This window comes from Coturnix japonica, chromosome 15, assembly GCF_054131305.1.
Source record: "Coturnix japonica strain WE chromosome 15, WE-NBRP24, whole genome shotgun sequence".
NCBI lineage: Eukaryota > Metazoa > Chordata > Aves > Galliformes > Phasianidae > Coturnix > Coturnix japonica.
In genome coordinates, this window is record NC_140677.1 from 9,992,578 (window position 1) to 10,013,898 (window position 21,321).

The following is a 21,321-nucleotide window of genomic DNA, read 5'->3' on the forward strand; positions in this document are numbered from 1 at the left end:
TCTCACCCCTCCCTCCCGGCCGCCTCACAAATAAATTGTACTTTGGTGCAAAGTGCGGCTGCTCTCCCTGTCACCATATGCTGTTAGCATCTCGTTAGCATCTGCGGTAATTAAAGAGACAGCTGCTAACGAGCAGGAACAGGCATACATCATCCCCAGACCTTCCGACAACACGCCTGTCTTTGAAATTATGTTTCATTTGCAAACTTGGCTTCATTAAGTCAGCTCGGAGAAGTGAGAGACCCGAGGTGGGTGCTATGCCACATGCTAACAGCCGGCTTGCTGGGCTGCCCCAAAGCCACAAGCCCCCAGCACTCACAACGAGCCCACCAGCCAAGGAAGAAAGACAAGAAATTGCTTCTTTTCATTGCTTATAAAAACTCCTTGAGAGTCTTCCAGTCTGAGGAATGCAGCATGGATGGAAAATAAATGGCTGAGTCCAGGAATCACCTCCTCCAGTGCTCACACACCAGCCTGGCTGATGAGGAATAAACCTCTTTGGGGATCCATAGATTAGATCTTGGTCATATGGATTCCCCAGAGAGATGGAGGGGATCCTGGTGATGGGAAATCACTTCTCCAGCAGCATGCAGGCTTTCTGAGCCAGGAGGGGCCATGGAATGGGGACAGGCCAGCCTGCATGGTGACGGGCAACCACTACCGCCCAGCTGTGTCTGGAGGATAGAACAAGGAGGGGCTGGGGGATAATCTCTGCAGGCCAAGCAAACTGCTGTGAATGGTACATTCATATACACATCAGCGTGTTGGGTGCAGGCTGAGGCGAGCCAGCTAACTCTCAGACTGCCGTATCAACTAGATGTAGCTCATCAGGCACCTAATATCGTGCATTTTTCACTGTTTGTCTTGAATTATCCCTCTCCGTTTTCCCAGGGTGTCTCATTAAGAATCTGATAAATGTTACTTCAGGGTTCCAGCAAGGGTTCTGAACACTGCCATCTTGCCTCTACCCTCAGCCCTGGGCAGCAGGAGTCTGTCCTGTCCCCATTCCCTGTCCCAGCCCAGTGCCATGCTAAGCACCCAGCCCGCTCCAGGCAGGTTTGCTGAGCACAGCTCTGGCAGCTGGGCACACATCCGCCTGACTCATTTACATGCACAATTAGTGCGGTTTGGTGCAAGGCATATGTTTTCCTGCTGGCAAACTGTCTGCTGTGATACCTCTCCATCTACTCCACGGGTTCTCCCTGCTTTTGATGCCACCTGTGATCTTCACCAGCAGGAGACAGGCAGAAAAGGCCCTATGGGTCTCCCTCAATGGAGGTAGGACAGTAGGGGCACCCTTAAGCCTATTTCCCATCCATTCTGATTGACCCAAGCACTGAAGCTTCCACCATTTCCCCAGGGATATGATCTAGGTAAAACAGTGGGTTTACCTGAGCCCTCTGTGCATATTCCTCCTATAATAGTGCACCTAGAGCAGATTTCTTTCTCCTTCTGCAACTGTAGATAGACCAGAGGTGACCTTCTGCTAGTGCCATGGCTTAGCCAAGGGCTTCAGAAAAATACACTGTCCTGATCCCATCTCTGTGTCCAGAGGTGGGAAATAACCAATCCAAAGTAGCTTCTGAAGGAGGTGACCACATCCTTATGACACAGCCACAGAGATTTACCCAGCCAGGGACAGGACAAGGGCATCAGATCATGGTCATGAAACCAGCAGCACCCCCAGATGTCACCTTGGATGTTGGAAAGATGCATGCTGAGCTCTGGACTGCAGAATAACCACGTTTACTTCCAAGCTCATCCATAGCAATCCTATTTGACCACCAAAAATGGGGGAATCTGACCCTCTCCTTTGCCTCCCCCCTTTAGGAGGAGGCTGCAAAGTCCTACCCACACCTTCCCAACATGGCACTGCCATTACAAGAGGCAGGGGAGGCACCACGGAGCAAAGCAGCAGAGTGAGGAGGTTGGGGAAGTCTGCAATATCCCTGTGAATGGCACTGCTTTTCTCCTGTCCCACCCCTGGAAAGCAACCTCTGCCACATGCTACAGCTAGATGTTTATAGATACAGGCTGTCCCTCGACAGAGGCAAAAAGCCAAGTGCATGCAAGTGATGTTATAAATCACCTCTCGTTGACGATCACTTGAGTTCTGCACAGACTCCTGCTCACTCTCATCTCTTGGCTGGAAATGGTTCAAACTCCCTTTATCTTAATGAGGGATGAAATCCCACAAAAACGGCTGCATGCCACCCAGCCTCACTGAGCCAGGCAGGATCCCAAGAAACAACCTCAGTGACTGACAGACTAACAGCAGGACCAACAGTTTCAGCCCAAAGCGCGACCAGGACACAGTGCTTGCCAACACAGGCAAGGCAGTCAGCCTCATTTGTCCCTGTATACACATGAGATGGCACAATGGGAAGTTGCTGTCCCCATTGGGACCTAGGAGCAACTTTTAGAGGGGAAGTGACAGAAAAAGTGGAGATGCCTGGGAGAAACAAGCCCCCTGTGAGAAGCCTTGGTTTCAAAAGACAGACGGAGGAAAATGAGATCGAATCAGCAGAAATATCCTCTGAGCAAGAGCATGTCTAAGTGGGACCAGCTCCTGGAGCTTCGTCCTCCTGAGTTGTGACAGGAGGGAGGAGTGGAGATCACTGGGAAGAAATTCAAGACTCAATTGGGCTCCTACAGATTTATCCTTTCTCCAGGCACTGTTTTTATGAAGATCTCAAAACCAGAATGCATTAAGCAATCCCTGCCTGCATTTCATTTCTCAATCTCGGCTATTTCCCCAGAAGGGAAGCCAGAATCAGTAATCACATCTCAGAAATGTGGGAAGGAAACCAAGGCCTGGGAAGTGATCAGCGCTCCAGGAGGGAACTGCAGACTGAGGATACACATCAGCCCAGGCCCTAGGTGACACACTGCCCAGCCCAGTGAGGTAGGAACCCACCTCTGCTCCCACAGAGGGTCAGCAATCCCTCCCAAACTCACCTTCAGAAACTTGTACAGCAGAAATGTGAACCAATTTGTCAGCATCTTCTCTGCGACTGACTCCGTTCTGTAGGGAAGGCAGAGACAGCAAAGCCATCAGGAGAGGACACTGAAAGTCTTTCACCCATCACCACCACACAGCTCACAGTAAATGTGCCTATTGCTGCACCACAGGCTGGTCTAGCTGCCACAAGCTTAAAATTCACCTTAACACATCCATTACTTTTAAAGTCACTTTTACTCCCTTTCAGGTAAAATTACCAGCCAGCCTCCTGAAACCCTCTGGTTATACTTCTCAGCTTATCTGCCCATTAATCATCAGATCAGCCACTTATAAACGCAGATGCTCCTGAAAGCACAAGCAATACTAATAACCTCCCAGACAGATTTGCATTCCTGTTACACCAAAGAAATGGACACAGGTTGGTTCAGGAAACAAAAACCAGAAGGAAACTGAATCTCAAGAGTGCTCATGAGGGACCCCGCTGCCCAAAGGCAATGCCATGCAGAGCAGATGGGACAGGAGCCATTCTCCATGGCCAGATGGCTGGGGTAGGAAATCCACTTTCCTGGAGTTTATTCACGCTGACTCAGGGTTGTGCTGTCCCCTCCAAGCCTTTCTCTGGTGTTAATGGGGTTTATCCCTTTTTGCCCTCAGTGGCACAGCAGAGCCCTCCTTAAGGCATTAGGGGATGGTAATACCTCAGGCTGAAGGAGGAAAGCTTTCTTGAGCCCATCAGCAAAGATTAATCCATTAAGAGGAGAAAAAAGAGACAAGGACAGAGATGTAGGGAGAAAGCCAAGGAAAGGATGGGCTGATGTTACCAGCAGACATCCTCCTCAGCTCCAGCCCAGCTCCTCCACTGACTGCCCTGAACATCCATCTCCAGTGCCACAGCCTGAGCTCCAGCAGATGTTCGTCTTTATCTACAACAGGGCCAGATGCCACAGCAATGGGGGATTATCCAATAACAAAATAAATAAATAACAGCTCTCCCCAGTAAGATCAATGGTAATCTGGTTGCTCTGGGCGGTAAGTACATTCTCTCACCCAACAGCACGGCTAATCACAAGGACAGAGGAAGTGCAGCCTCAAATTCTGTGGCTGCAGGAAGAGCAAAGTCTGGTTAGATTTTACCTGGGGACAAGCAGCAGACTAATAGGGAGTCTCATCCCTGTCCTAAGCCTCCCACAGCTCCACCTGCCTTGGTGAAGCCCGCTATTTTGGAGGGACAGCAAGAGAGGAAGAGCCTAGGGATGAGTTCAGGTCAGGGACAAATGGGTTGCCCCCCCCATGGTCCTAATCTTGCCAGCTGCACATTTGCACCACACGATCTGGCACATTATTCCTTTCAAGGTGCTCTGAGAAACCATGGGCTCCTTTGGGACATATGTGACAAATGAGAAAGAGACCAGCCAAGGGAACGCAGCCAGGGACCAGCTTGCAGCTGTACGTGCTCCAGGCATCTCCCCATGGCCAGGCACACAAAGCCCAATGGGCTCTGTCCAGTCTGGCCATGCCAAGAACATCAGATGATGTCTGAAAGATGCTCTAGCATCCTCACGCCTTTCTGGTGACACGCCAACAGTGCAGCCATCCCCACTGAAGGGATGCTGCTGCATCCCTCCTGCAGGCTGGTACGGGCACAGCATGTGAAGGGATGGCATGGAGGGCCTCAGGCTGGGCTGGTGGAGCTTATTAATTGTTTTTGTTCAGCACTTGGTGTATCTTTCAATATTCATCAGCCCGTGATGAAGGAGAGCTCAGAGCTATCATTAAATATTGATGGCCCAGGCAGACTCACGGCGGGGCTTGGCATGCTGCCTCCTGCTCACACTCTACCCCAGCCCTGGGTGAGACTCCTGGCTTGCAGAAATCTGCTTGGAAAACCCTGCCAAGCTTGCCAAGGTGGGCAACGCCCCTAAAGAGGTGGTGAGGAAAGAAGGGTTCTTGTTGGCTGCTGGCACACAGGGGCACCACCGCACAGCACCATCCCTTTAAATGGCCACTCACCTCCGCAGGAGCAGCTTAGGATGGTTCTTACTCTCCAGGTTCTTCTCGATGAGGTCAGAGAGGAGCTGCTTCAGAACACCCGTGGCATACTCCATCTCACCCTGCAGTGCTGTCATGATGAGTGAGGCCACATTGCCACGGTCCCGCATGGAAAAGCTCCGCTGAGCCTCCAGAGTGCGGATGAAGGTGAGCAGGAAGTGCTTCTTGTTCAGGAGCTGCCCAAAGAGGGTCAGGGACTTCTCCACATTTGCCTGGACCTGCAGGGATAGAGCAAAGCTGGGAGATGGGCGCGAGCAGGAGGGCAATGAGAATTCAGGGGGGCTGCGCATCAAGTTTACACAGTCTTGGGGCACCAGTGCATGCATCAACTTCAAACATGTATGCAAAGACATACATGTACATCCTTCATATATATTCTCTTTGTTCTTGTGTATCAAAATTTCAGCTACCGAGAAGCTCAATTCCCACCCAACGCATGGTGTGGGTATCACACTGAAGGAGTGCCTGCCCCTTTTCAATACCCAGAAAGCAAATAAAGCCTCAATACCGAGCTCTGCAATCAGTAAAGCTGCTGGGTTTTGGAGGATAGATTTCAGACAGGAGTAAATAGTGGAAACCTGGGTCTGCCCCTCTCCTGACACCATCTGAAATATTCCCTTTTGCTTTTGAAGCTGTATCTCAGCCATGTCCAGCTGGGAATGGGCTGGGTTCTTTTCATCTCCCCATCGCCTTCATTAGCGCTGCTCTGCTCAGCACCGACCATATTTCTTACCAGAAAGGAGCATTTTTACACACAACATCCTCCTATTAGAAAAGATGGTTTCCTCTGAATAAAAGCCTTTATCTGGTGCAACATCAATTTTAATGATTTTTTTTTTCTCCTTGTCTTCCTGATTGGGAGAATAAGTGAGAAATTTCATTTTGCGTCGATATTTGGAGACAAAACAAGACTCTTCATTTCAAAACATCAACTCAGAATGAAGGAGAGGGTTTTGACACATCAAATCATTTCACTTCAATCAAAACTTTGGATCGTCGCTTTTTGGTTCAGTGAAGCTCGTGTTTGTGCCTTCCCCCTCCAAAACTGCTGATGCTTCCCACAGGAAAAAAATAATCCCATTTTCTTGACATGTGTGTCACACGAGCCCCATGTGTCTCCTCACCATGAAGGAGAGAGGGAAAACCTGCCCCAGGACATCCCAGCATGATGTTGGGGAAGTGACAAACCTCCCTGTCCCTGTTTACAGTAATCCTTCCTCGTGGAATCATTAAGACTAGAAAAGACATCCAAGATCATCTAAATCCAACCATCAAACTGTTACCATCACGTCAACTTACAGCATCACTAAGGTAGGAGAAGACCACTAATATCACCAAGTTAAAACATCAATCCAAACCCACCATGCCCACAGACCACTTCGCCCAGTGTCATATCTCCATGGTTCTGGAACACCTCCATGGATGCATTCAACTGGCGTTCAGTTCAGCCAGTTGGGGTTGGGTCCTGCCCAACAGCAGCCATCATATTGGGTTTGGGAAAGGCACCAGAGGATGGCAGTGCCCACTGCACACAGCCCTACACGCGCCGCCCTGCCACCTGCCTGCACTGCTGTGTTTAACTCGCGGATCATTAGCAGAAATAAATGAACAATACTGAATTAAATATTTAATCAGGCTTAAACTCACACAAAGCAACAAACCTCCCCCCAACAAACGTAAAGAGAAAAGGAGCTGGTAATGACAGTGTAATGCTTGGCTGTGGATTAGCGGGTGTGCAAGCGAGCGCCACTTCCCTCCCGTCATCCGCAGTAACTAATGTTACACCATGAGCAAAGAGACAAATAAAAGCAAACCTGATTCAATTATATGAGGCTTGCACAACTGTAGTTGCTTTATTTAATCTCTTTGGGGTTTTTTTGGTGATTTTTTTTTTCTTCTTTCCCTTCCTTGCAATTTTAACCCTTTGTGCCCCAGGCAAGGTTGAGCCTGCATGCTCTTTCTGGTGGGATGTTTTGAATTAGGAGCTGGGAGTGGATGAACTCCTGCTCAGTCCCCCTGGATAATTCACAATTACTCCTCTGCAATTTCCTCTCCAGAGCTCCAGTTTGCTATCATTTCCACCCCTCTCCCCTTTGGAGGGGACTGCAGCATCCAACAGATGTTGCCACGAGAGCTTTCTGCTCTCATCCATTCCAAGGTGCCCCATCCACATACCTGTTCCAGCAGCTCTGCATCACTGCCTCAAGGAAAAATCTTAAGGAATACCCTTAGGAGCAGGAGCAGAGCTGAGCTGAGCCAGGCTTCTGCAGGGACAGGAAGGGCTGTGCCCAGGGGAAGGCTGCTCCCAGGCCCCATGGCCAGTAACAGCTCCAAGCATCTGGGAAACCTGAGCTGCATGGGGAAATCCACGGAAACAGGGACCCCGCTGCCTCCAGAGCTGGGATTAGGAGCAGGCACAGGGCCAGCTCCCCTAGCCGAGGCTGTAATGCCTGACAGCACCAACACATGTGCTTGCAGTTGGTAAGGGTTCAGGGTGTAACTAGCAACCATGCATCCTGCACCAGAGCTGAGTGCTTCTCCTAAATACCAAGCGAATCCCATACCAACATCAATTACCACACTGGGTCAGAAGCAAGGGGAAACCAAGGTTCACACAACCTCATTTCTCCAACCAAGAGCAGCCCCAGCAGCCCCACACTGCATGCCTCAAATGGTGTGTAGGTGTGGGAAGGCTGAGAGAGAAAAGGGTGCTGTTCTGAGGAGCAGGATGCCCAGCTTGGGCTCTGTACTGGGAAACAGAGCCACAGACACAGTACATGTTGGACAAGTCTGCTAGCAAGAGTGACCATGCAGGCATCAAACAAATCCAACTGAATAAAGCAAGTGCTGTAGAAAATGACAGCAGCAATGATATTAATATAAACATTGATATTAATGTCAGAGAGAGCAGCAACCACTCAGCCTGTGCTCACATGCCTGAAGTTTCTTCTATCCCTCCTGTAGTGCAACAACCAACACTGCAAGCACAGAAGCAGCAGCAATCCTTTATTACTCCTACCCCAAACAGCCCCAAAACACTTTGCCCTCTCTGCTATTTGCTGTTTATCCATTCTATTGCAGTAGGGGTGGGCTTACTCCTAGCTTTTGGCATAGTCCAGCCATGAAAACAGCATAGTTCTGCCCACCCTCGCCAGCCTACATCCCTTGCCGCCTGAGGTTCACAGTACCCCTGCAGCCCCATGCTCAAGGCAGCCTGTTCTGGAACCCCCAAACTCCCTGCTCATAGCTCAGAAGCTGCAAGGAAGAGGATGAGCATCGCCACATCACATGCCTTTCCCTTTCCAGCTCAGAGGTGTATCCCCAGCATGAAACCCTGCAGAGACAGACAGACAGACACCCAGTACCACACCTCCATCTCCTTCAGCACCGGGTGGTCTTCTATTCCAGGGAACAGAACTCGCATGGCGTAAGTGCGATAATCCAGGAAAGGGATGCCGGCCCCATCCAGGTCGTTAGTGAGTTCGTTAATGTCCGTCTGCAGCTCAGCAAAGGCTGGATGAAAAAACATCAGAAATCAGTAACACGGCCCCCTGCACACTGCACTGCCACCCAAAACATTCCCTGGCACCCAACAGATGGGTCTCAAGGCAATGCTCAGAGTTGGATCCACATCCTGCACTCTGGCTTGCACATTATCACTGCTCCTAAGTAAGTGTGTGTAAGAACACACGGAGAAACAGAAAGGGAGCCGCAGACAGAGGGGATGATCCCCTCAGAATAAATCAAGTGGTAGAGCTGGGAACGGGACCAGTGGGTCCCAGGGGCTTCAGTTCCCCTCACCCAGCACTCACAGGCTCAATGGGATCCCGGGGGCAGATGGGAAAGAAAAGGTTTGCACAAAGCCAGAGCTTCTGGGGGAAACGTTAACAGAAACCACAAGAATGTCCTCATTTTGTTTTGACCTAAATACTACTGAAGAGCTGAACACACCCACCCCAGCACCTCCCAGTTCCCAAGGGAAAGCAATGCAGGGAGGTCCTGAACCTTTAATTGCACCTACAGGGAAAAGCTGTCGGGAGAGGAGTCCTAGAGATGGGAAAGGGGTTGGGGGGAATGAGGGAAAGAAAACCCTCAGAAAAATCAAATTAACGGCACTTTAAAGGGAGCTGAAAGCATAGCAGAGGACTGCAGGCTCGTCATCCTGATGAGAAAAAACAAACCGTCAGCTTGAAAGGCATGCTATCTTATCTGTAACTAGTGGGACTAGAAAAGAGAAAAGGCAGGGAAGAGATTGTGCCTTTTAATTAAAAGCAGATCCTTTTATCTGCCAGCTGTGGAAGACAAGACACCAGCTCCCTCCCCTCTCCCTGTCACCACTGCCATCCACACGCCTGTTTAGGGATGGGGATTTGGGGAAGCAAAGGGTTTTTCTTGCGTTCCCCTTTTTATTATCTCGTTGTAGGTGCCTGCTCCATCCGCAGGCTCGGGGCTGGTTGTGGAGGTGGTTGGCAGGGTCAGGGCCTTGGGAGCCAGCTCAGGGGGATAATGGGCAATTAGGTTTTATCAGCAGGATCATACAAGGAATTCTGTCCAATTTCACAGCACCCGTCTATCACATAATGAGACCAATTGCCTGCTCACAGGCAGCCCTCGCTATCCTCTTTGCTCCCTTTGCTCACGTTTGGAGAAACGGAGGGGAATTCCTTAACTGGAAAAGTCCCCACATCCCACCCAAAATGGGTTTCCTTTCTCTGACACAGCAGCTTTGTTCAGTTCCGTCGCCTCTTTCAAAGGCAATGGGGAAAGGGTGAGAGCACTCAGAGCATGGGGGTGGCACAGAGACACCACTTTCCTACAGGGGAAGTGAGAGTCCAGATGAGAGTCCATGGAGTGCCACAGGGAGGAAGAAGAGGATGGAGGTGGGAGGCACGGGGCTGAATCCTGACCCCACATGCTGAGGTTAGTAAAGGGCAGAAGTGCCTCATGGTGCCTCATACAAAACCCACAGCCAATGCAAAGCTGAGGGACAGGACCACTCACCCTCTTTGCACTCCAAGGCCACCCGGGACTCCAGGTTGTCCATCTGCAGCTGGAGGCGTTTCAGGGTGCGGTCAGCATCGCGGGACTTGCGTTTGTAGGCAATGAGGACAATTATGATGATGAGCAGCAGCAAGCCGCCGCCACCACCAATCCCAATGATGGCAGGCAGGGTGAGCAGGCTGTCCGAGTAGATCTGCAGTGTGCCCGGGGAGAACTCGAACCCTCCAGCCTTAATCTGCACCACAGGGAAAGAAGCAGCAAAAGGTCAAGCAATAAGGGGGCACCATGCCTTCCCACCAGGCTGGGAACAATGGGATGTGGGCAAACACAGAGCATCCCCCAGTGTCCTAGCAGTTTGTCCAGAATGGCATGGAGTGTGGTAATGGGATGCAGGACACGCTGCCAATGCACACACGGAGCAGGCAGGGAGTTTGATGTCTCATTCAGACAGCATTACAATAACAGATGGGATGTGAAGTGAGTTCCCTGATAGATGGGGAGCCTGGGGGGAGTGTGTCAGGTCCCTCTCAAGCAGGCAAGGCCGTGTAGACCGGGAGCGTGAGCACTGCTGTGCAACAAGCTGATGCACACAGAGTGTGGCTTACAGTGCTAGTGAGGATCATGGATGTGGTGGAAACCCACCTATGCTTGGCTCCAGCTGTGCCCTGGCACCCAGTAACTCTTGGCAGGGTGCAGGAACACCTGGCTGAACGTGCCAGGAAAAGGAGAAAACATTTGGTCCTACACCAAGCACAGAGTTACAGAGAGTGATGCATGGGAAGTAGGGAAAAGGCTCCCAAGGAGTGTTCCTACAAGTGTGTTATCCACCCTTGTCTGAGGATGAGCACACACAATAGGGTCAGTGCCGGCATGAAGATTATATACCTCTGTGACACCCAACCAGGGACCATCAGACACAAATGTTCCCAGTTCCCCTAACACCAGCTACTTTCCTTCCTACATCTCTGATACGAAGCCCCATGTTTCCTCCTCCCTGCCGCCTGCACAAGGTGCTTGGTGCTTACCGTGACTTTGTGCTGGCCGGTGAGGTTAGGGGACTCACAGAGCAGCTGGGTCTCAGACACGGTCAGAGTGCAGGGAGTGTCCCCAATCAGCACTGTGTAGTTCAGGCGGGAGTTCCCTGCAGCCGGAGGGAGCAGGTTCCTGCCCTTTTGGGGGAACAAAGAACAAAGCAGTCAACTCCAACACAACAAAGAATGCTCCAAAGCCTCATCACAGAGCAAATTTGCCACAGAAGAACAATGCTCTCGGTGCACGTGGCCTTACCTTGAGGATGAGGGGTGAGCTGGGCTTCAGCTCCAGCATCCCCGTGGGGCTGAGTGGCTCAAAGACGGGGTCTGGGTAGTATACAAAGTTGGTGGTGTTGATGATCAGCAAGGCCTGGACGTTATCCATGATGAACCCGATCTCATCCGGCCGGTCACCAACCTCAGGAGGGCTCCGCTCAGGGTTGTCAATGGAGGGAGCATAGCACACCATGGTGGTATCATTGTACACAGTGCAGTTCTGTGGGGGGCACAGGCTGGGGTCAGACCTGGCTCCCAGCAGTGAGGGCAGGGTCTGACCCCATAGGGATCTCCTGCAAGCTCTGGACACCGGATTTAGACTTAGAATCTGTGCCATAATATCAACAGATGCTATGTGACACCCTGGTAGCTGCATTTTACAGATGAGTGATGGTGGTAGGTGGGACAGCTTGCTGGGGATACGGTCTTTCTGCCCTGCAGATATCCCACACATCTCCTGTCAATTTTGCATGCTTGGATCCCACCCTAGCAGCGCCAGGCAGGGATATCATTTCCCTGGTGCCCCTCTTCTGGGTGCAGCCCCTGGATACTACCACCCTCCATGGGACCACATTTGGATCCCAGGGAGCAATGAGCTTTCTGCTGTATGTTGCAAAGAGTTTACATCCTTCTTCCTTGTGCTCTGGTCCTGATCTCTCAGCCCTCCCCATCAGTCAGCATCACTTACGTTCTCCCTTTCAGAGCTGCAGTACTTGGCTCGGATCTTGGGCTCTTTGATGGTGGCCAGGTTGGTGCCAGTCACAGTCAGCAGTGTCCCACCACTAGAGACAGATGAATGACATGTTGGGAAAAGCAGCTGTGACCTAAGGACCCCATTTCTGGGCAGCCAGCAGGCAGAAGCTCACCTGCCCCAGCCTGGGTGCCCCAGGGACCCATTCTCCAGCCATGTTACCGTAAACAGTAGGACCAGTACCAAATCATCTCAGATGCCTAATAGCCCTAAAATCCCACCCTGCATCTGCATGGAGTGCAGGGCTTGGAGTCTGAATGCAACTCCAAATAAAGGCATGAGTGATGGGAAAGCATCACCAATGGGAGGTCCTCTCTGCCACCCCCTTCCTCCATGGCAGAGGGAGGTGATGGGCACAGGCTGGTCCCTGTGGGGTTTTCTCTGCCATTTAGTGTTAAAAGCCCCAGAGAGCTCGGCCATGCCCCTGGAGAGCTCACTCCTCATCGGCACCCCGGGGAAAGTTTCCCTTAGCACAAGCACTTAATGGATTCCTTCGCCTCCTCTCCAGCCAATTCAAACCTTTTAGAAAAAATATGCAAACATTTCAAAAATCCCCCGATGGGAAATATTTTAATTTTATTCGCTGCCGCCAAATGTCAAGCTGAAATTAAGCAGATCCAAAGCTCTCTTCGCTCTTGCCCCCTGCCAGGCTGAGTACTGCAGGCCAGGAGTTAGCAGGGACCCAGTGCCAAGCCATTCCTCACGCTCCTCTCTGGAGCACGGCCCAGGGGATATTGCAGCAGTGCTGAGGAACACAGATCGGGATGGGGGATCCGTGCCTAGCAGAGACCTACTGCACCCCACTGCATCCCTGTGGGCAGCCCTGCACCCACCTGTTGATGCTCCACTCGGGATCAATCTTTTGGATGGTTGGGTCCTCTGTGTAGTTGTACTTCACCTCTGGGTTGCTCAGCTCTGCCCTGTTGATGTTGATGAGGATGGGTGACCCACCAGGAGCGTGGCCAGGGGGTGTCTTGCAGCGAATCTCACGGGCACTTCTCCTGGAGCAGAAATGAGACAGTCAGGGACCAGAGAGGAGGGAGGTAATGGCACCCCTACCCCCTTGTGAAACTGCTGAGTGGGAAAAGGGAGAGAAAAAGAAACTCAAGAAATGAAACAAAAGGCAGCTGGGAAAGGCTGAGCTGCTCCTGAGCGTTCCCATTGCGTGGCTGCTGCAAACAGCAGCGATTAGAGCTGATAACCAGTAATTACCGCAGGAAAATATTTAAAGAGCCGCTCCATTATCATCCCTAATCTAAAAATTATCCACTTCATGCCTCAGGGCTCTGTGCTTTTAGAGAAAAATCCCTGTGCTTTGGGCTCTTCCTGGAGCCTCTGACACAAGGAGGTTTCAGGGGGAACTCTCCTCCACGAGCTCAACAGGGTCTGCTCTATTTGGGGGTTCCACTGCCTCTGGAGGTGCCCCCACCTCCTGTCCCCCACCCATGTGCCACATGCGCTCACCCTGAAAAGGCACAGGGACGTCCCCCGATGGTGACGGTGACATTGCTGCCAGCGTTTAGGTGGCTTCCTTCAATGGCAATCCAGGTGCCGCCAGAGAGAGGGCCGCGGGTGGGGGTCACACGGGAGAAAGTGGGTGTCTGTCAAAGGAGAAGAGCCTCAGCATGAGATGGGTCAGGATGGGACCTGGGTCCCAAGCATCCATGAGTGGATGATGGGAGATGGGGAGGGTGGGGGAGAGACAGGGTATGGCACTGGGGGCTGCCCATGGCAGCAAGATACCCACAGTCACCTTCCTCCCATGGCCTCCCACCCACATGTGTCATCAGCCTTGTTCCTGGTGCATGGGGTGACACTGAGGCTTACCACAAAGGTGAAGCTCTTGGGTGATGTGGCTCGGTAGTTGGGGGAGCAGTCCCGGATGCACACTTCAACCCGTGCATCGTGGACCTTGCTCGGGCTGGCATCTCCGATTTCACACACGATCCTAAAAGACAGAGGGAAGAAGCTCCAGCCCTCACCACTGCAACCATTGCCAGCCTGGACTTTGCTCCCACAGATCTTCTGCAGGCACATGCAGTGTTTGAGCCCTGACCCCCCCACCCCTGTGTACCAAGGCAATCCCTTCTCGCCCACACTCACTGCTCAGCGCTGATGTACTCGCTCTCAATAGGGATGCACATCACTTTGCCCACTCGAACACCCCAGCGCACATCTTCAAACTTGAGGCCCAGGTTCTCCCCGGTGATGGTCAGACGTGTCCCTCCTTGCCTGGGGCCGGTCTCAGGTGACAGCTAAAGAACAGCACAGCACATCAGCCAAGGGACCAGGCTGCAGGGGATGCCTCGCTCTGCTGGCTGCAGCCTGAGTATCACCAGGACCAGCACTGCTCCCTGCCGAGGAGCAGATCAGCTGTGACAAATGCCAGAGTATGTGCACAGAGCATGGAGCAGGACAGGCTTCTCCAAACGCCTGCATTGTCCACATGGCCCCTGAAGAATGAGTCTGGAGGTGCCAGATGTATGGGAGCAGTGAGCTGCATCATGGACACCCTGCTGCAGATGGAGGCGGGTGATACACAGGAGAGGAGTACACAGAAAGGAGGTAGACAAGGCAGACCCAGCCAACAACAGAAATGTATGAGTCTGCCTTTAGGAAGGACTCACATACCAAGGGATGAGGTCCCCACACCCAATCTGTTCTCACATGAGGAACTACCCCCACCAAGTTCTTACCACCAACACAGCAGACAGAGGGGAACAGGAGAAATATGGGTCCTACTCATCTCTCTGCCATCCAAACCCCTGCCAAGCTGGCTGGCTGCTGGAGATCCTCCACCTCGCGCCGTGCCTCATTTACCAGCATGATTCCCAATAAAGCGGACAGGTGTGGCCTGACAGAAGGTGTTGGGATGACAAATGAACAAAGAGATGTGGGTCCACCGCCTGCCTCCAACGAGGCGATGAGGGGCAATCTGACAGCAGTGCACACCTGCAGCACTAAGCAGAACAAATGGCAGGGCTGCATGCCTGCACTGGGACAGGGGATGTATCCAAGGGCAATGGCAGAGCTTCACCAGCACCCCAGAGCTCACAGCAAGCCCAAGGCAGGCACAGTTCTTGCTTTAAACAGTGGCAAAACCCTTTTGGGCTCTGGGCACTGCTATGTGCCTGAAGTCAGCACAGTCCCAGGATCAGGGATCACTACAGAGCTGCAGGAAGTGATCTGACTGCTCTTCCCCACGCACTGAGCTCTGCTGGGGGGGCTGGCAATAAGCAGCTGTTTGTTTGGTATTTTTAGATGAGTGTTAAAAGCTGCTCCAGCATGTTAGATTCTTCCTCCTCCCTGCAAACCTGACAAGGGCCATGTGTTCAGGGAGAAACAAGCCCAGGAAAGAGGTGACTCTGTTCACGATGCAGCACAGGAAGGTCACAGCTAAACAAGCCGCATGGGAGCAGAGGCTGGCAAGGAGGGCAGAGCAATGCCCCCAACCTACCACTCCAGTGTCCCAGCCCCAGTAAACACCGCTCTTCTGCTAATGTGTTTCACAGGGTCCTTTTAACCCAACAGGTAAATGGCTTCAATGGTCACAGGCGACTACAGCATGAGAAGGGGACAATCAGGGGAAGGGACACCACTCTGAGGGTCACAGCAAACACCCAGCAGAGCCCATGCAAGTTTGCAGAGCTGCTCGTCTCCACCACTAAGCAATGGTGAAGAATTGGGGTCACCTCCCAGCCCAGCTTCACCACCCATGAACACACCTGCTCCCCAGTCTGCTGGGCTGGGAAGCGGCTCCACATCCTTCTGCAAGGGGGCTCCTCTTTTCCTCCCAAGCCATGCCTTATGCTCACAAGCCCGAAGGCAGGACAGGGGCTGTGGAAAGCAGCAGCAGCTGCTGGAGGAGCACCATTTTGACAATCTGCAGCAACCGCCTGCTCACATCAGCCCCAGGGCACAGAGCAGCACCAAGGTCAAGCCCACCTGCTAACAGATCCGCTTATGCTGCATCTGCATTTAGTGCCAAACTGCATAACGATGGAGAGCCTGCTGTGAGCCAGACACCATCCGCTGCAGTGTGCACATGGATGCTGGTGATTTGTGGCCCCGGTTACCTTCATGGGTGCTCAGTGCCATCCTGAGGCAAGAGATGTCACAAGGATACCACCACCACCTTTGCCATTAGCAGCAACGAAGAGCACCCAGTCTAATTGCTGTTAGCACCAGGCTGGCCCGTGCTCACTGCAGGCCCTAGGGCTCAACCCTGCCCCTGCAGGGAAAGGATGCACATGGGGCATGGGGGCAGTGGGAAAGGCAGGGCTCTGGTTTCCAGCTTTCATCAGATAACACGTAGAAACCCAAACAGATCAGATACAATGCTAAGACTCCAGTAATTAACACTGGCAATGCCTGTCTGCCCTGCGAGCCGTGGGTAAACAGAACGGATTGCATGGAATTACGCATCAATCCCTCCTAAAGCACCTCGAGCCTGGCCAACAGACATGTTAACATTAATGTGGGCAATCTTGTGAAAGGAAGGTCATAAAAGCTGTCAGAGATGGGGATGATGAACTACCAGCCCCAGTGACAAGGGGAGGAGCAGCCCGGATTCACGGCTTTCCCAGGATGCTCAGATGAACAGCGGGAACCTCAGACAGAGAACAAAAAGCCAAAAGCACGAGGGTTGCAGAGGGAGGATTTTAGCCTTGGAAAGCAAAACAGTGACAAGAAACGCTCAGCCCAAAGCACAGAGTATATTTGATGCACCCCCACATCCCAGTCCCGCACACCCCCTACCTTGGTGATCTTGGGGTCGGTGCAGCGGCTGTTACCACTGCTGGCGTGCATCCAGCTGCTCTCGTAGGCCAGGCAGTGCTGCCGCAGCGTGCAGCGCTTCTCCGACACACACCAGCCACACTCGAAGCGTGGGTCAGCCTTCAGGCACAGCCCACAGCTCTCCCGCAGGGCTGAGCACTTGTACAGGTGGGCTGCAACAGCAGGTGGAAAGCGGGGTCAGTGCAGCCCCATAATCCTGAGATGTCACTGGGCTCCATCTCCACTACAAAGGAGATGGGGAGGCTGGGGGTGCACAGGGCTGATTTCCCACCCCAGCCCTAACCCTCACTTACCCTGAATGTTCTGGGGGTTATCGATGACAAAGTTCCCATTCCAGACCACAGATAAGTTGACCGGAAGATCACTGATGTCATTTCCTTCATAGAAGTACTGCAGGAGGGGACAGAAAGAGACCATTAGGGATACACATGGGGAGGTGTAATGCACTACTATGGGGCTGTCCTCTACCAGCCAAGAAGAGAGGGATGGTGCCTGTGAGAGACTGGCCTGGCCACAAAGGGACAGTTCTGACAGCAAAAAAACAAGACACAGCACAGTCAAAACAGAAGGCAAGACTGGCATAAAAATAAACAACATAGAGGGTTTCTAAATAGAACAAAAATCCATTAACCCAGAGGTCTGAAGCTGCTGCTGAAGAGACTGAAATAGATAACATCTGAAACACACACACCCCTTTCTCTACACCAAGAATAGGGGGGCTGCACCCTTCCCCACGTTCCAGGACCAGAACTGCCAGACTAGCATAGGGATGGAGCCGAATCCCTGCTGCTGCACAGAGCTCAGCTCCCAGCTTGGTGCCTCCTCCCACCCAACCCCACACTCCCTTGCTTCGAAACCTGAGTCGCAGCCCCGGCAGCCCCATCAATATTCCCCGCACAGCCCCGGCACGCAGGCGGAGAGCTTTAATCGATACGGAGACAGGAAGGCAGTCGGAACCGTCCCTGACAGCTAATGACCTCCTTCGGCAAGAGATTCCCCGCTCCTCTCTGGAGAAAATGACAGGCGTGTCAGGAGAGATTAAATGAATGATTCATGGCTTGCTGGAGTTTGTTAGGAGCTGTGGATGCTCGGGCAGCAGCTTGCCCAAGCTGCAGGCTGGACGCGGCCACACCACCTCCATTCTCTGCAATCCTGGCCTTCCCCTTGTTGGCAAGCGGCCTCCTGGGCCTCAGGAGCATCCCTAGGACTGGAGCCATGATGACATGGTGCCCACAGATGTGGCTACAGTAACACACCCACCCCTCTGACCCCACAACGTACAACCAAGAAGCCACCTCCTGTTCCAGGTTGCACATCCCTGCAGGTTCAAGGAACATGGAGATGTGGTACTCAGGGACATAGTGAGTAGGCAATATTGGTAGATGGATGGCTGGACTAGATGATCTTAGAGGTCTTTTCCAACCTTAATAATTCTATGATCCACTGCTTTTGGCTAATGGTCCTACACCCAGGGGCCAGGCTGAAAGAGTCCAAAAATGCACTTTTGGGTAGTGCAGCTGCCACTGACAAGATGTACACAGTGGTTTTAAGGCATGAAACACCCAACTGCAATCTCATCCCTTTCCTAAGTCCACCATCACCTCTCTGCAAGGCAGCCCCATCAGGTTCCAAATCAGCCATGGAACCAGAGAATACCTCAGCAACACTCCATCTCCAAGCTTAGGAAAATGGAGCCAGAACAGGGTTGTGAGCCCACATCCCTCCACCTTCCTTCATCCTTCACACAAACTCTTAACCAACCATACATCCCAGGCCAGACTGAGGCCAGAAGCCAGACCCACAGCAGCAATGGGACCGTCCCTGCAGCACAATGCAGCACGTGCCAGGGAGGGACACGGCGGCACTGGAGCAGAGTTTTGCTGTGACGAGCCACGTGGCAGTGTAAGTGAAATTGGCATTTTCAATTTGTACTCTGACATGTCTCATTTGGGGCCCTGGCATCTCGGGAAGGCATCCAGCCTGCAGCTGTCCAAAACACTTATTTGCATCTCTCTGCCCCGGCTGCTTTTGGAAATTAGTTCTTCTGGGAGGTGGGTAGGAGGGTGGAGGAAGAAGAATAGGAGGAGAGGGAGGGAGAGAGTTAACTCTTTGTGCACCAGCCCTGAGACAGAGGCAGGTTTGCAAAGGAACATGCACAAGAGATGCCATCCATCTCAGTAAGGACACCACCACGCTGAGTGTGCCACACTTGGAGCAGCATGCCTGGCATCCACCTCAACTCCCCAGCACTCACTCCCTACAGACTCATGTTGGGGTTGCTTCAGAAGGACCCCTGAAGCTTGAGAAAGTCACAAAGGGCACAAGCAGCCCCCCTGGTCTTGGGATAGGGAGCAACAGAATGGTGAGCAGCCAGGGCTGGGGCCACGTGTTGATAGCAAGGCCAAAACCAACCTCCTGCTCTCACTCCCCTGTGCCTCTTCATACCCATAAGCACGTTAACCCTCTTATGCAGTGGAATGTTTGCATTCACACTTGGCAAAAGGTCACTCCAGAGCTCCAGCACCCTCCTGGCATCCTGGGTACCCTTTGCTGTACAAAGTAAGCTCTGTGCAGGCACTGTCCCATAGGCTCCTCCTCACCTCCAGCTAACACATTTCCAAACATCCATTAAGCACTTAACAGTTATTAACTTCCTGGGTAAGCAATGACTGTGGCCAGGAGCAATCCGCAATGAGCTGTTTGCAGGAGGCCAGGGCTGGTGGCACACGGCAGCCTCACAGCCACAATGCATTCTGCTCCACAGACATGCTGCCAGCACCGAGTTGAGTTACTTTGCTTTGCAAGCAATAAACAGGCACTGCCTGGAGAGCAAACAGTGGATGCTGAAAGGGAGAAGCAGGTTCATGTGCTATGGTGCCTGCAGAAGGGACAGGAGAATGCGTGTCATGGAGTGAGACAGTGGTGGGATGGAGCTCCTTGGCTCCTCACCTTGCCCAGATCAGTGCTCTGCTGCCACTCTGCAGGAGCCCACGAGACAAGCCTGGATGCAGCTCTTCCCAGTAAGGTCTCCTGCTGTAGGGAAGTGACTCAGGCCAGAGGACTCTTCGCCAAGCCTTTCTGTAGAGTATCTCAGGCACCCTCCCAAGAAACAGCCAACAACCCTAAGCAGCTCTGCCTCCCATGCCCATCCCCAACCCACTTCTCTCCCCCTGCAGCTCCCACATTTGCTCCTGGGAAGCCCCCCTGCCCACACAGGAGCCAGCAGGGATCTCCAAGGAAGGCACTGCAGGGGTCACTCGTCTGCCCACCCTGAGCAAACCCTCCCTCCGCCCAACAGGACCCTCCCCTCCCTCTCTCCAGCACCATCCCCCTGGGCTGTGTTTCTGGAAGAGACGCTCGGCTGCAGCTGTGTCCTATTTTTCTGTAGTTGATGACCTCAACTCCTTCCCCTCACTACGGGGACGGCAGTAATGTACATCGTGTCTCGCCAGGGCTCAACTGCAATTCATCATTATTTTATCTGCTGGAATTTAATTGGATCCTATCAAACTCTCCTGATACTCCCTTTTCACTTTAAACACTGCTGCAGGAAAGATAAATGCAGGCAGCACTAGGACAGAGCGCACGGCTTTGTTGGTGAATGGTTCTGGGGTTGTGGGCTCCAGTCCCGTTTCCCTCTCCATGGCTGCTTAATTAGAGATACACACACTGGAGGTGCACGGTGCTCGAGCAGGGCATGTGTGCATGATTTATGTTCCTCTATAAATACACCACAGGCTTGGTAAAATACTGTCAGCCACACAACAGCAAAACTTGACGGCAACGTTTGCCCTCTGATTCTGGATCTCCTTTTGTTCTTTTCATATCCATCACCTCCTTCACTTCCCCCCCATCGCACACTGGGATTCATCCTGCCTGGAATTCAGCAAGAACCTGAGACGGTAGGAATAAAGCAACATCTAACAACAAGAAGAAAGCATCAACCTGCTGGGTCTCACCTGTCTCACTCACATCCACCCCAAGGCACCCATGGGGGCCAAGCAGTGCCATGTACCACAAACACGTTCCTCCCATTGGTGGTGGGGGGCAGGATGCTTCACAGGGTTATGGCACTTCATCACAGGGACAGGGAGAGCAGAGGTCACTGCCTGCAGCCCACGCAGCGCTGGGGTGAAGGTCCTGACCTACATCTGCACACGGGGGTGACAGCAGGGTGACAGAGGGGTGACAGCGGGGGCCGCAGCTGACGCGTGGGTGACACGTGCCAGGGGGATTGAGAGGAAGGAGCCAAAAGGGAGACCCAGAGTTGACACAGCTGCTCATGGCCACGTGGGGCTTTTGTTAAAGGCAAAGGGAAATAATTGAGGCGTGAGGCTTAATTTAAAGTGCTGAGACAACAAACTCATATGCTCGTGGAAGGGAGATGAGGGTTCTTCCTATTTTTTCATTTAAAGAGAACAAGCAGCTCTTGGGCTATTTAGTTGGGAAAGAAT

The 21,321-nt window shown here is 52.4% G+C and overlaps 1 protein-coding gene across 4 annotated transcripts in view; it reads right to left on the reverse strand.

The window, feature by feature from the left end:
- Window positions 1–21,321, reverse strand: part of PLXNA1 (plexin A1) — a 92,398-nt gene that overhangs the window by 14,019 nt on the left and 57,058 nt on the right. For all 4 annotated transcript variants that reach the window (XM_015874987.2, XM_015874986.2, XM_085516887.1 and 1 more), the window contains exons 11-23: window positions 17,161–17,257; window positions 16,829–17,019; window positions 14,174–14,325; window positions 13,898–14,018; window positions 13,535–13,671; window positions 12,904–13,071; window positions 12,008–12,101; window positions 11,300–11,539; window positions 11,038–11,181; window positions 10,013–10,247; window positions 8,382–8,524; window positions 4,973–5,229; window positions 2,959–3,025 (exon numbers count right to left, since the gene is read on the reverse strand). In XM_015874987.2, coding sequence (XP_015730473.2) covers window positions 2,959–3,025; window positions 4,973–5,229; window positions 8,382–8,524; window positions 10,013–10,247; window positions 11,038–11,181; window positions 11,300–11,539; window positions 12,008–12,101; window positions 12,904–13,071; window positions 13,535–13,671; window positions 13,898–14,018; window positions 14,174–14,325; window positions 16,829–17,019; window positions 17,161–17,257 — 2,046 coding nt within the window. The remainder of the gene's footprint in view (window positions 1–2,958; window positions 3,026–4,972; window positions 5,230–8,381; window positions 8,525–10,012; window positions 10,248–11,037; window positions 11,182–11,299; window positions 11,540–12,007; window positions 12,102–12,903; window positions 13,072–13,534; window positions 13,672–13,897; window positions 14,019–14,173; window positions 14,326–16,828; window positions 17,020–17,160; window positions 17,258–21,321) is intronic.